Source organism: Oppia nitens, unplaced genomic scaffold (assembly GCF_028296485.1).
Source record: "Oppia nitens isolate AA-2021 unplaced genomic scaffold, nextdenovo-longstitch-racon4-pilon3 scaffold2_pilon_pilon_pilon, whole genome shotgun sequence".
NCBI classification, from domain to species: domain Eukaryota; kingdom Metazoa; phylum Arthropoda; class Arachnida; order Sarcoptiformes; family Oppiidae; genus Oppia; species Oppia nitens.
Genome location: NW_026533210.1, coordinates 1,839,212 through 1,854,151, shown reverse-complemented (window position 1 = coordinate 1,854,151; position 14,940 = coordinate 1,839,212). Strand labels below are relative to the sequence as shown.

Here is a 14,940-nt window from a genome sequence, read left to right as displayed (position 1 = left end):
AATAATTTAATAAAATTTTATGTAATACACTATAAGACAAATTCAATTTTTTTAATACAGTATAAGTATTGAATTATTAAATAATTATTTTTTTTATTATATTTAGATTCTAAACAATCATTCATAATATTTATCAAAAACAATGTAATATTATATATATTTTTTTGGATTAACAAAATTATTAGCAAATAAAAAAAATATTTATAAACTATAATTAATTGAAAAATATATCAACAATAAAAAAATATTAATTTCTTTTAATTAATCAGTAGTTTGAAAATATAACAAAAATTACTATAATTTAGTAATTTAACTTGGTAATAAATATTTAATTACCACAAAAAATAATAAACAAATAATACTGTATTCAATCGACAAACAAAAATTGAAATTTTCATATTAAGATATAACTTATATATTAAATTTTGATACTAATAATAATTATAATTATAATAATAATAATTAACATTCAATTATAAATAATTTTAATTAACCAAAAATAACTTTAACTTGATAAACTTAAGTTGTTATCATCATCAATTTTTATATTGAAATCACCGCATATGGCATACAATTCATCGCCTATATAACGATAGTTGAAAACATTTAGCCTAACCGTTTGCAGCCGAGGACAGGTATTTATAAGACAGTATCGTTTCGGATACGATCGCTTAGACAGCCGATAGCTTAGCTGTAGTTCCACGTGTTTTAGGTGACGGTGGCCGACAAGCGACTGAAATATATAGCGTACACAATAGAGATCGACATCGGATATGTAGAGTCGCTGTAGTTGTGGACACTTTTGCCCGAAATTGGCGATCAATTTGCGACTAAAACATATGTGACACGAATTTTCCGAATTTTGACGGGCCTCGAGCCGCAGTGACCGCAACTGTGGACACGGGGCCATATAGTTACGGCCGATAATTATGCCGCCATTCAAATTGATACCCTCGTAATCGACAAACTCGTAGGTGGCCTCAATGGTTAACTCGCGCAATACTGGACAATTGGTGGTAACTTTTCTGAGACATTGTCGAAAATGATAGGCCGTATTCATACCGATACGTATACGTAGTTTCTGGAGATGTCCGGATAGATGCCTGAGTGTATTGGTTATGGATATCTGGTCGTCGGACCATTGGGTACAATGCCATACAAGACTCTGCAATCGTATCATTGGTTGTTGCAACTGACGGCATAGTTGACCAAAATTATTTTGCATTGTTTTATTACCGCATGTAGTGACCAACTCCAGTCCAGTCAATTGCTGGCCATATTTGCCGACAAATTGTTGAAATAGTTGACTATCGTAGGGTTTGTACACATAGTATAGACATTTGAGTTTAGGTAGTATTAAATGTTGATTATTATTATTATTATTATTGACATTAAATAATTGTTTCATCACATGTATGGTGAATAATGGTCGGGGTCGGTGCCAATTATAGGTATAAAATTGATTGGCCGACCCGTATAGTGAATAAACATTGTAAATGCACCGTAATTTAGGACACGATAGTAGCCGAGAGCATAGTATGGCCGCACAATCTTCATTGACGGCTACATCAGTCAATTGATTACCGAATCGATCGATTAATCGATTAAAGGCGTCTAAATCTTGACCGAAATCCAGGAGCACAGCAGTCAATTGGGGACAGTTAGTGACCAATTGGTCGACTAATATTTGAAAATATGTTTTCGACGGCCATCGGATGTAATGGACATTTGTGTCGATAAAATTACACGGTTTGCTACACTTGATGGCCACCAAATTCGGACAGCATTTGATTACCCGTTTGACAACTGACCAGAGTTTCTGTATGTCATATCTGCGGCCAATCTTTTCGTAGATTTGCCATAAGTCCAGTTCGGTCATCGATTGTCGTAAACAATGTTGCCATTGACGGCTGACGGCTTGTGTGGCCAACTGTTGCCGAAACGATTGAAAGCTGAGTAATAGTTGGCATAAGTCGTCGCCAAATCTGTCGAAACTGTCCCGACTATACACCCGCCGGTGTTGTTGTTGTTGGCCAGACATTCACTATTGTTTTTAGTATATGTGATACTAATAATAATTTTTACTAATAATTAAATAATGAAATTTAAATATAATAATAATAATACATATATTAAAAAATATAGTTTTATACAGTTTTCTGTATACTGTATATAAAGTTAATGAATTGTTTTACTTTAAAGTATTATAAAATTTTTCATTGACTTTAAAATACTTTAATTAATTTCAATTTCAAATGTTTTAAAGACTCTATGAATATGTGAAAATATTTTTTGTGAAACTATAAATATAATATTAGTTTATTTGTTTGTTTGTTAATAAGTTGAGATTATTATTTAAATAATTAGTAATTTATTATATTATAGAAATATTGAGTAGAGTTAGGCCAACTTTATAATAAGGGATGAAAGTTTCCTAATAAATTTACTCCAATTTTACAGTTAAATAATTAAAATAATAAAATAATGATTACAATAAAAAATTACCAAAATAAAAAACTTTTAAAAAATTTATTGATATATTTATTTTAAAAAATTAAAAAAGTTATACTAATTAATATACAATTTGATTAAAGATTGTTTTCTTGTTGTTATAATAATAATAATAATATTCAAATTGATATAAGTTTTTCAAACATTACAGTATAATAAAATTTAATAAAGTTTATAAAATAATTAAATATACATTAAATAATAATTATTATTATTGAGAAAATGTATACTAAATATCTCGATTCTATATTAAAAAAAAAAATTGAAAAATTGAAAATTTATTATAAGATACAAAAATAAAATTACAATAAAAACAACATTTGAGATACAACTAATAAAATTACAAATAATAATAATTTTACAAATTAATTAGTATTAATATACTGTATCATAATTGCAACAAAAAACATAAAAATTAATTAATTATTATTATTTAATTTTCAATTTTAAATGTTAATTCATTTCTAGCCTCTTTGAACACTGTTATGGCATACAATTCATTATCAATATAATGATAGGTATAGTCATTGATCTGGACACTAATCATTTGGGGACAGTTACGTAATAGACATAACTGTTTGGGATATTGTCTTTTAGAGTGTCGATTTTTTAGTAGTAAAATATACAGATGTCTGAGCTGCCGATGGCCTAGTAGTGTCCGAAATACGACGGGCACATCGTTTAGATGGACATCCGATATGAACAGTCGCTGTAGTTTCGGTAATTTTTGCTGAAAAGTACGGATCAAATTACGGCTAAAACGTATACAACAGGCGTCCTCGTAAGTGGCATAGGCCTCCAATGTTAACGATAGCAACTGTGGACAGGTAGCCAATGAACTTTCGCCAATAAGTATACCGCCGTTCAAATTGATACCATTGCAATCTATGCATTCATACATAGCCTCAATGGTTAGACTACGTAACTGTCCACAACATTTTTCGGTAATCATATTCAGACACCAATGAAACTCGGGGGCGGTTTTCATACCGACACGTATACGAAAGTGTTTTAGTTCGGCAAAATGGCCGACAGTATTGACTATTGAATACCAATCGTCCTCCCATTGGCTGCTATGCCATACAAGACTACGCAAATGCCGAAACTTTTGCAACTGTCGGCACAATTGATCAAATCTATAGTTTTTATTATTATCCGTATCATCCCGTGTTGTGGCCAACTCTAATGACATTAATTTCTGATGATATTTGTCAGCAAATAGTTTGAATAGTTTGCAATCTTCGGGTCTGTACAGGTAGTACAGGTGCCGAAGTTTCGATAGTAATACTTGTTGTTGTTGCTGATGATGATCATCACAATTACCATCATCATCATCGTTGCCATTGACCAGTTGTTTCATTATTGGTAATCTGAATAACGGCTTTACCCGAAACGAGTGTTCGCCCGAATAATATTTCAATTTTGGCCAATACAGTGTAAAAATGCGATAAATGTTACGCAAATTAGGACAGTCCGGTAATCGTTGCCACAGTAGTGGTGCACAATGTTCATTGATGGCCAAATCGGTCAATTGATGACCGAGTCGGTCGATTAGATAGTTAAAGCTAGCCGTATCGGGTCCGAAATCCAGGAGCACCGAAGTTAACTGTGGACAACTAATGGCCAATTGGTCGACCATAAACCGATAATAACTTAGCGGCCGATTTAAATAGTGAATATACTTTTCCATGTGAGGCCATATATCCGTACACTTGATGACCACTAAGTTCGGTAAACGTTTGATAACTTGTTCAACGATTGGACAGAGTATAGCCATTTCGTCTTTGCGGCGAACCTTCTCGTAGATCTGAAATAAGTCCAATTCGGTCACCGATTGCCGTATAAAATGTTGCCATTGCCGACAAACGGCTTGTTTCAGCAATTTTTGCCTAAATGTCATATAACTGACCAACAGTTGGCCCAAATCGTCGCCAAACCTGTCGAAACTGTCCCGACGGTAATGTTGTTGTTGTTGTTGGCCAGACATCGATATATCGATTTATTATTAGATTAGTTATAAAAAAACTACTTTTGATTCAATTATATTTAAAAAATTTTAATATTTTATTTTTTTAATATGTATTTGTGACACAAAAAATAATTACTTTACTATTGATATAAAAGTAATGAATAATAATTTAAATGATTTCCAGTATTACATGTATTTATAGTTTTAGTTATCTATAGTAAAAGTTTAGTAGAGTATACTGTATGTATAAAAATTAATTTTTTAAAACTATTGATATATTATTATAGTTTTAAGGCAAACTTGAAAATAATTTTTAATATTTAATCTGATTTTATTGCAAACTACAGTAAATGATAAGTAAACAAATAATAAGTTTATATTGAATACTATATTATTAATTAATTAAAAAATTTTCTACTATATTAATATATTTTTACATTAAAAATGTTAATAAAGTTTAATTAAAAATAAACTTAATCATAAGTAAATTATAAAAATAATACTATACTAAACAACAACAAAAAAAAGTTACGATATTTAAACATATTAATAATAATCAGGGTTATGAATTTTTTTTTATATTTGATATTGATTTTTAAAATTGTTTTTCACAGTTTATTTTGATTATTAGTTATTATTTTATATACATTTTATTAATTCAATGGAAAATATTTATATGCAATATAACTGATTTGACATTTAAAAAAAATAAAAATATTTTTACACTATTTTTTGTAATTTTTTTAAAACTATTAAATATCATATAAATTGTATATATTAAATGCTAACAAATTAAAATTTAATAATAATAATAATAGTAATATTAATAATAAACAACATACGATATGCTTTATTATTAACATAAAAACTTAATTTAATTAATTAATTTAATTGTTTAATACTGTAAAAAAAATTATATATAATTAAGTATTTATATAATTTATATTATACTTTATATCACATATGAATAACATAAATAGTCGACTAATTTTGTGTTAATTTTATTGCTATTATTATTATTATAACATTTACATCAAAATCATAGTCAATGAGAAATCATTTAAATCTATTTAATAATGTTTGAGTCACACCATAAAATCATAACTCTCTCTCTCTCTCTCTCTCTCTCTCTCTCTCTCTCTCTCTCTCTCACTCACTCACTCACTCTGAATATATATACAGTATATTTGATATTTTCCCACAACTATTACTTAATATAATTTACAAAAAAAAAACTATTATTTCACTTTTTTCAGCAAAAAAATACAACATTTTAGTTATAATTTTGTTAAAATTATTTATGATTTTCAAGCAAATTATGGCAATTGTTTCCCAAACACACACAACATATAAACATAAATATAATTTTATTGTTGTTGTTGTTGTAAATCACGCAAACAATTACAGTATTCTCTCACATAATATATAGAAAATAATAGGAGAAAAACAATATTAATAAAAAAAATTATGATAATTTGTTTTTTTAATTTATTATTATTATTATTTTTTGTCAAAAATAACAATTTTTCTTTAAAAAAAGTCATTTAATGGTTTAATACATATATATAATGGTTTATAACAGCTCCAGTAGTATGTTTTGCGGCTACACTTCCCGGTCATCGAAAGATTGCGGTTTTATTTTTTTATAGGACAGTCCGCCATAGAAAAAAAAACAGTTAGCAAACAAAATATACAATAATAATAATAAGTCAAAATTGTATGTTCGGATAGCTAGAGCACCGGGAACTATTATCGATGATGATAGCTTATGTAGCTTTTACTATAAATATATACAATATTTCAATTTTAATTAAAATTATTCAAGCATAATGATGTCACGGGTGGGCTCCTCCCAGAGCCCAACGAGACCGGCGTCCAGGTCCAGATCGGGTAGAAAGGTGTCCGGCGAGCGTACGGGTGTTAACCAAAACGGCATAGATTCGGACATCTGGCCATCGCTTGGCCGGCGTAGCTGTACGGCCACTGCTACCGGCGATAGGACATTGGTATCGGCGTAACGGGGTGTGCGAAACGATATGGCAAAGTGTTTGTGTATGTCCTGAGCCCGAAACTCGGCATAGGCTTCCCATACAAGTATACCGTCTGCCGTTTCCTCATAGAAGCGCACCTGTATGTCATCTTTGACCACTCGATCGCATAGCAAAATCACCTCTTGGCCACCGGTGACGGGCGCCGAACAATGTGACAGTTTACCGATGGCCAACTCGGACATTGCTTTTTTGTCGTATATCGGTTCGGACACTACCGGTTCCAGTGGCAGACAATAGTCACCCGAACCTAATTCGGCTTCGATCCACACCTGAAAGGCTAGACGTACGACAGCCAAGTCGATCACTTTGAACGCCTGTCCGCGATGAGAGAAACCGGTCCGAAACGGGTCGACTCGTAACGATTCGCGCAGTCGGAGCCGATCGCGGATGTCCTTGCGTTTGGCGCACAGTATGCCGAGATTGTTGAACACACAGACCGGGCCGTCAAATACTAGCGAACAGACACCGTCGCGACACGACTTTTTGCCGACCAAATTGTGCGGATGCGGTCTAAATGGTGGGTCTATCGGGTTGTGGTTAGATGAAAGGCATGGGTTGTATTAGGCCGGTTAGATTAGGACAGTTATATAGTATAATAGTATAATAGTGTAATAAACAAACAAAAAATTGTTACTTACTTTTTGTAACACACGACACAACTACTTTGGCCGAACCGGTGTGACCAATGAGTCGAATGGCCGGAAAAGTAGGCGATGATGGGGTCGATCGGGAACCGGGAATGGCGCCCGATATGCGACCCTCGCACTCGTATCGAAAACGGACACCACATTTGGCCGGCTGTTCGACGATCTGGACATACGGAAAACCCGTGGACTGCATGGTGTCGACATATATACACATACACAGTATTATCTAAAATTTAATGCATACACACACACACACACACTTTCACAGCACACACACACCACAGATAGATAGTGTCAGTGCGCGGAGCACAAGGAGGTAAATGATAAGCGAGAGTGAAAGGAGTAGTCCTGTCGACGACGGCTTATATAATCCCAAACTCTCAATGCCAGTCAACAACAAAATACATATACATAGTATCCATTATAAACACATACATACATACACACACACACACACACACACACACACACACACACACACACACACACCATAAACGGGTTGACCGCTTTTACGTCAATAGCTAAACAAAATAGCATATACCTGTGCGCTCATATATGATTTTTTTTTTAGTTGTCGCGCGCCACCAAACAATTAGCGCATCGTTGGGCTCGCGTGGCACGCGTGAGAGTTTTCCTCCTCCCGTTTTTTTTTGTTGGCGACACGCATGAAAGCGCCCGAACAGTTAGCGCTTATACATTAAGCATTTCTAAGCTACCTGTCCATACAAATACAGTACATTTTATTTAACACAAATTGGTGGCAATTATTATGATATATTTATGACTTGTTCTCTCTCTCTCTCTCTCTCTCTCTCTCTCTCTCTCTCTCTCTCTCTCTCTCTCTCTCTCTCTTTAATATGGATTTGTTTTTTAACAGAAAAAATGATTTCTTATTATTATTATTACATTTGTTTTATTACATTAAAGTACAATACATTACAAAAAAATGAAAAGTTAGGTTTAAAAAAGACAACTATCCTTTATTATTATTATTATTACTACTATAAAGTATACTACACTCCCCTCCTTCACCCCACTCGTCCATAATTGTTAGGCTTTCCTTTCACTTTGACTCTCCGACACTTGATTTCCTCAATAAGTTCAGCCATTCGGCGAACGGCTTCTCAAACATCACATGTAATACCAGTGCCAACAGTATGGACAGTATAGAGCATAGAGCTATGGCGGACCACTAAAATTCAATTGATAGGGAAAAAATCAAATCAAATAAATAAAAAAAAAACTAAATACAAGTGGACAGTTAGCTAGCGTTTACATTGTCCATATCGGAAAAGGCGGTTGTCTGGCGTATAGTGTAGGCGCGCAATACTATCGGTACCAAATGGCACAAATAGATACAATAGGTTAGCCGAGACAGCGGTACCCAACTCGGTGAGGCCAACACCCGGCCCAGCCAACCGGGTTTGCCGAACGCACTGACCAGTACTATCCAAGCTGGCAGTACTGACCACATGAGCCGATGAGTGGCCGTAAATAACAGCCGTTCGACATAACCGGCCGGTTCGCTTGCGGCGGTCGAGTCCATCCAAGTGGTCGACCAGAATATACTGGCCACAGCTGTGCTAGTGGTCAGTGTCCAAACCAGTAGACGTATGGGCGACGATATTTGAACTTTGCGATGGTGTCGGTGTACGAGATAGCCAACTACCAGTCCCAGTGTATAGGGACTGATGTGTTGGACGGCCGGCCAGTATAGCTGAATACAGTTTAATTGAATAATCATATCTTTAAACAAAAATAAAATATAATTGTTTTACGTTTAGAAAATGCCGATCAATGGCCTCTTCGGACAATATGTTGTTCAATGAGTACATTGTTGGCAGAATAGTATTGTCCATCAGTGGCGGTACAATAGATATGCCGCACGACATGACCACCAGGACAGCGGCCAGCGCGAGGCCAACGGCTTGTTGACGTTGCAGGACATACAGTAATATTGGTGTCAGTACGGCGTAGAGCTGGAAATCGGCCGCCAAATACCAGGTATGGGTTGCGCACTGAAAACGGATATTTCATTCAAAAAAACGGTAGTTTTTTAAACAACAAGAGACTAACGTTGCCGTCGGTGCCGTAAAAGTTGTTAAAATACAGTAAATTACGCCAAAAGTATAGTTCGCACGGCTGGGAGAGACCAGTGATGGCTGAGGTAAATATGGGTCCGGAGCCCAGTAGAGGTAGCAATGGATAGAGTAGTACCAGTCCGAGTACGGCTGGTGTGTAGCGAAGCCAACGGAAAACTAGAAAAGCAAAATAATCGAAACGTCGGGCGACCCGTACGGTCATCTCGAGTGTGACAAACGCTGCGGTCATACCACTGATGACAAAGATAAACAAAGAACAGGTAAGTCATGGATCAGTTGCCTATAGCCCACACACACACAGACAAACACTAGAGACAAACCCGAGACAGAAAAACGTGTCGACCTGTAGAAAGGCGCCCACTTTGAGCGGCTGATACCGAAGCCAAGCTGCTCGGGGCAGATCGGCCAGTGGTCGACGAATGACGGGAAACACGCGAAAAAATTGCATTAGATAGACGTGACCGCATAGTATCCAGAAGATGGCCACTACGCGCAAGCCGTGAACGGTAGCCAATCGTGGCGTATGCGTTGACCGGGCAAACAGGGCACGCATATTGCGCTGTACCGAAAACGCTATGAACAATGGGTTACGGGACAGGGATAGAGTATCGGCCAGTGAGGCGGCCAGACATACGAGTAGTAGTATCCCGTAAATTGTTATGGAAATAATCTGTACGGTAGACAGTTGGACGCTAGTGATGGATGAACGGGTTTCGCACCTGTCGATAGTGAAACCGAGACCGGTAGGTGCTATGTCTGTTGTGTAGGTAAACATAATTAGTAGGTAATTGTCTTTATCTTTATGAGAGATACAGAAGCGCACAAACAATATATTTCAAAGGAAAATAAAACCAAACTCACATTTTTCTAGCAAACTCTTCAACACGTGCCGCGAGCACGTTCTGGGCGTACACAGACCAAGGTTTAGGCCGCGCGCAATATAGAAATATTTAGCTGTGCTTACTATCTGTTCCCAAAACGTACCGTCCAGTGGCGTACCGGTAATATTGATAACGGGTTGGCCGTAAAAACGCAGTTGTTTTTCGCTAGTTGTCATCGGTATCCATATTCGGCTCATACAGTATTGACCAGTGACTTGCATATCGTCTTCACGATAGTCAATGTCCAGACACTGATCGTAGTCGCCGTAGTCGGCGTTAGTGCCGGTAAATAGTCCGGCAAACGGGAACCGGGCGGACGAGTCAATAACTAAAACGGTCAGAAAAAGAGAGAGAGAGAGAGATCATTGGGTTAGCCATTGGTTTGGGAGTTGGGTATCGCAACCAAACTTACAATCAAATGGCCATTGTTTTTGTGTACGTACGGCGTCCACCATTCGGTAAAGTGTACGGAGACAGTCCTCGGGCAGCGACATCTAATTCACCGAAAAAAAAACAAAAAAAAAATGTTGAAACAATAGACCAAATAAAAAAATAAAATAAAAAGTTATTTCAGTTGAATACCTGATAGAGATCCTCCATAAGCACCGGTAGTAAAGTACGAATAACTGCTTCGATAGTCTGTCCGACTGTCCAATGAAATCGTAGAAACAGTTCTCTAGTGTCGTCCGTACGGTTCAATTGGCGCGACCACAACGTATTCAACAGTGTCTGTATTGGCTGCAGTGATAGCGGTGACGACATATCGGTTCCCGTATTATTGTCAACTGTTTGGTCATCGTAGGTCCCGTAGTCATCATCATCGGGCGGTTCTTCACTACTGGTGGTAGATATCGAGTGGTGGTCATCATCAGCATCATCGTCGTCGACTTCGGCAGCGGAAACTGTGGACAACAATACAAGATATACGAAAATTGTCGATAATTTCATGTTTTGTGTCTATAATTATTAGTTTTTTTTCTAATTTTTTTTATTTTGGTGACAATTATTGACATTAAGTAAATTTTTAGTCAAAAACAATATTTAATTTTTTTTTGTTTTCTGGGAATTTTCTGGGAATAATACTAATAATAATGGGGAGTGTCGTGTATGTGTGTGGAGATGAGGACAGGGATGCGTCAGTGGTGATGGTGTGTCGATAGCTATATTTAAATTTCTATACACATTAAAAAAACAATACTATTGTCAATAAAGTCAATTAGTAATTAGTGATTATATTGTTTTTTTTATTGTTTAGTTGAAAATTATATGGTTTGTAATTTTGTTGTATGTGTATGAAAATTACTAAAAACTTTATCTAATTTATATACATTTTTTTTTTTAAAAAAAAGTATGATTTATATTGTTAGTGTAAATTATATATATATTGTGTTTATGAAAACAACTATAGAAATAATTTGTATTTTATTGTATAAAAAAAACTAAATTATCTATAATTGAATAGTTAATAGTTTTGAAATTTTTGTATTTGAATGAACAGTAAATGCATTATTTTTTTCGTTGGTGTCGTTTCAGGGAAATTAGTGTCCAATTTATTGTGAAATCATTTAAAAAAAAAATAATTGAATTAACAGTTATTTATTTGTAGTAATTTGCAGTATTTGTCTATTTTTTAGAAAGAGAGAGAGAAATCACGAAAACATATTAAATTACAAAATTTGTCTTAAATTAATATTTTGTTAAAATTAATGTTTTTATTTTGACTTAAAATAAGACAATAATTTTATGGTAACTAATAGGTGGTAACTGTGCATAATAATAGATTATAAGTTATAACAAATTGTATTATAATTTGCAATACTAAATATTTAAAAAAAAATAATAAAATTAGTAATAGTAATAAAATAAATAAATAAAAATAATGATATAACAACTAATTTAAATTTTTTAAAAATGTTACTGCTAATTATTTTTTTATACTTAATTTTTATTATAAATCTATACAGGGGTTAGTAATTTTTTTTAAAAAAACTGCAATATTAAATATTAAAATATTTTTTTTAAAATAAAATAAATTATTAAATTGACAAAAAAATATGTTACAAAATAATAGCATTGAATTTTTTTTTATTTTAAAAAATTAATTGTATTATCATATCTTGTTTTTTTTTTGTTTAGATAAATAAGTTGTTGAAAAAATATTTTGAAAATAAAATTTATAATTGCACTAAATTATATAATACTATATTTCACATATTTAAGATATACTGTATATAAACTTTATATAATATATTTTTAATTAAATAGATAGAAATGTGATATTAAAATATTGATTAAAAAATTAATTAATAATTTGTTATTATTAGTACAATTTTGAGTTCAATTATTAATTATTAAACTTATATCTAAAATATTTTTTTTATTGTAATTTCTATAACAATTATCAAAAAAATTGTACTAAACTTATTGTACAAAAAAAAAATAATATAAATAGGTATTTATAAGTTTTTTTTGTTATTGAAAAAATTTCACAATTAAACTCAACTATATAATGAAATTATTATTATTATTAGCGATCAGTGCGTTTGTATGGACCGGTTGTTGGGCCGGTATTCCCTGGAAAGGTGAGCCCCGGACGGATGACTGGTGGAAATCCAGACACCAGTTAATGTTGAATCAGACACGCGATCATAAGACAGATTTGAAAGTCATATTTTTTGGCGACTCAATTACCGAGGGCTGGACAACATCGACCGGTAAGGACTTGTGGGCCAAATCCTATGCTCCGAGACATGCCTACAACTATGGTATTGGTGGCGACAAAACCGAGCATCTCATCTGGCGTATGGAAAACGGCGAATTTGATGGTCTAGACTCCCGGGTGGTTGTCCTAAAAATCGGTAACTATACCACTGGGGGGGGGGTGAGGGGTTCGCCTCTATTTTCATAATAATAATTATTATTTAAAGTTATTATCATTTTTTAATTATCATATATATATATTATATATTTATATATCTATCTAAAAATCTAAATATAAATCTATATAAAATTAAATCTATATCTATATATATATATATATATATAATCTAAATCTATATATATATCTAAAAAAGGTACCAACAATTTGTTTGACAATACCGTCGAAGACATTGCCAAAGGTATCCGAGAAATTGTTGACCAACTCGTACGCCGACAAGTGAACACCAAAGTCCTATTGTTGGCTATTATTCCCCGACAGGGACGCGATCTCGAGCTCAAAGTCCAATCAATTAATACCATAATTTCGAAATACGGTGACAATAAACGTGTCTTTTATTTGGATATGACCGACCATTTTGAGACCGATATCGGTGTCGAAATTGCCGACTTGTATAGCGATACCGTACACCTGACCGTTAAGGGCTATCAGGTCTGGCACGACGTTATGGAGCCATTGTTTAGCAAACTATTGAATTGAATTATAAATATATGATATATAAAATTTATATATATAAATATTAAGTACATATTATAATCTATTTTTTTAAACAAATAATAAAATTCAATTAAAATTCAATTAACATTATTTAGTTTAGTATACATTGAAATATTATAACTTATTTAAATATTGTTTTTTAAAAAAAAAATATTTTTTAATTAAGTTAAACGATTTAAAATTAATTAATTAATTAAAAAATAATTTTTAATTTCAATTATTATAATAACATAGATATAGTAATTACATTAAATTCTTGATAATGAAATATAAAATATTTTTATCATATCTGTTGAATAAATAAAATAAATTTTTTTTTGGACAATAGAAAAATAAAATAATATTTTTCAACAAATCTATTTACACTTATAATACTTGTAATAATTATAATAAGAAATAGTATACTAATAAGTTATAATTAAGTAATTATAATAATAATAATAATAATAATAATAATACTTAAGATAAAAATTAGTAAAATTGATAAAACTATTGAAATATATATAGCATATATAGACAAGTTTAATATAAAGTTATACAATATTTATACTGTATATACATATATATATATAAAAATTAAATAATAAGTTAGAGAAAGTTTTTCCTTTTAAATTACAATTTAATCTCTAAATTCACTGACATTATACAGTATATATATATACTGTATATTCATATATTTTTTCCAAACAATTGCACCACAAATCTCGGTGTGAAAAGCCATTCATTGACCCATTCATTGATTGAAACAAAACTAAAAAATATATTAATAATACAATTAATAAATTTCTATGAAACATGAAAAATATTTCACAAATAGTTTGTTTTTATTTTTCAAATATATTTATATAAATATTTATAAATAATATTTTATATATTGTAATTTAAAATAAACTTATATTTTAATATAATATCAACATATATTTAATATTATTGTGTACAAAATAATAATTTATATCTAAATACGTTAATATTAAAATATACAGTATAGTTAAATACCATAAATAATTTTGTTTATGAAAATAAATAAATAATTTTTAATGTTATATTTTTATACGTTTAAAAGTATCATAAATTTATATTGATCAATATAATTTGAAATACAACAAGTTGTTTAATAAATAAATTTTTATTTGTGTTAAATATGTATATATTGATTACAATATCCAATAATAATAATAATATAGAACTCATTTATTAAGTTAATAAAATTATAATAATTTATTTTTATAAAATAAAAATAATATAACAAAATCTAAATGTGTTAATAATAGTAAAAAACAATTAGGATATTTAAATATCTATTAATCTAATTAATCTATAAATTGATATTTAATTTCGGTTTC

At 31.9% G+C, this 14,940-nt stretch overlaps 3 protein-coding genes across 3 annotated transcripts; 1 reads left to right on the top strand and 2 right to left on the bottom strand.

Annotated features, from left to right (window-relative positions):
* Positions 1 to 6,296: 6,296 nt before the first annotated feature.
* On the bottom strand, positions 6,297 to 7,371 carry LOC128955505 (embryonic polarity protein dorsal-like). Its single transcript, XM_054301182.1, has 2 exons — positions 7,170 to 7,371; positions 6,297 to 7,054 (listed from the first exon to the last, which is right to left on the bottom strand). Exons 1-2 carry the CDS (start codon positions 7,369 to 7,371, stop codon positions 6,297 to 6,299), a joined length of 960 nt encoding a protein of 319 aa, XP_054157157.1.
* An 870-nt stretch (positions 7,372 to 8,241) lies between these two features.
* LOC128955504 (nose resistant to fluoxetine protein 6-like) lies at positions 8,242 to 11,109 on the bottom strand. Its single transcript, XM_054301181.1, has 8 exons — positions 10,744 to 11,109; positions 10,574 to 10,655; positions 10,142 to 10,489; positions 9,601 to 10,036; positions 9,255 to 9,513; positions 8,957 to 9,196; positions 8,455 to 8,895; positions 8,242 to 8,370 (listed from the first exon to the last, which is right to left on the bottom strand). The coding sequence occupies exons 1-8, from the start codon at positions 11,107 to 11,109 to the stop codon at positions 8,242 to 8,244; spliced, it is 2,301 nt and encodes a 766-aa protein (XP_054157156.1).
* A 1,561-nt stretch (positions 11,110 to 12,670) lies between these two features.
* On the top strand, positions 12,671 to 13,579 carry LOC128955503 (platelet-activating factor acetylhydrolase IB subunit alpha2-like). The gene is made up of 2 exons (XM_054301180.1): positions 12,671 to 13,019; positions 13,236 to 13,579. The coding sequence occupies exons 1-2, from the start codon at positions 12,671 to 12,673 to the stop codon at positions 13,577 to 13,579; spliced, it is 693 nt and encodes a 230-aa protein (XP_054157155.1).
* The last annotated feature ends 1,361 nt before the right edge of the window (positions 13,580 to 14,940 follow it).

What these genes read in the sequence shown, in the direction of transcription:
- LOC128955505 (XM_054301182.1), bottom strand. Translation starts at nt 7,371, where the DNA reads ATGCAGTCCACGGGTTTTCCGTATGTCCAGATCGTCGAACAGCCGGCC. An exon ending in TGTGTCGTGTGTTACAAAAA is followed by an intron (nt 7,055 to 7,169) that starts GTAAGTAACAAT and finishes ACAACCCGATAG; the next exon opens with ACCCACCATTTAGACCGCAT.
- LOC128955504 (XM_054301181.1), bottom strand. Translation starts at nt 11,109, where the DNA reads ATGAAATTATCGACAATTTTCGTATATCTTGTATTGTTGTCCACAGTT. An exon ending in GAAGAGTTTGCTAGAAAAAT is followed by an intron (nt 10,037 to 10,141) that starts GTGAGTTTGGTT and finishes CCTACACAACAG; the next exon opens with ACATAGCACCTACCGGTCTC. An exon ending in TTTACGGCACCGACGGCAAC is followed by an intron (nt 9,197 to 9,254) that starts GTTAGTCTCTTG and finishes ATCCGTTTTCAG; the next exon opens with TGCGCAACCCATACCTGGTA.
- LOC128955503 (XM_054301180.1), top strand. Translation starts at nt 12,671, where the DNA reads ATGAAATTATTATTATTATTAGCGATCAGTGCGTTTGTATGGACCGGT. An exon ending in GGTGGTTGTCCTAAAAATCG is followed by an intron (nt 13,020 to 13,235) that starts GTAACTATACCA and finishes TATCTAAAAAAG; the next exon opens with GTACCAACAATTTGTTTGAC.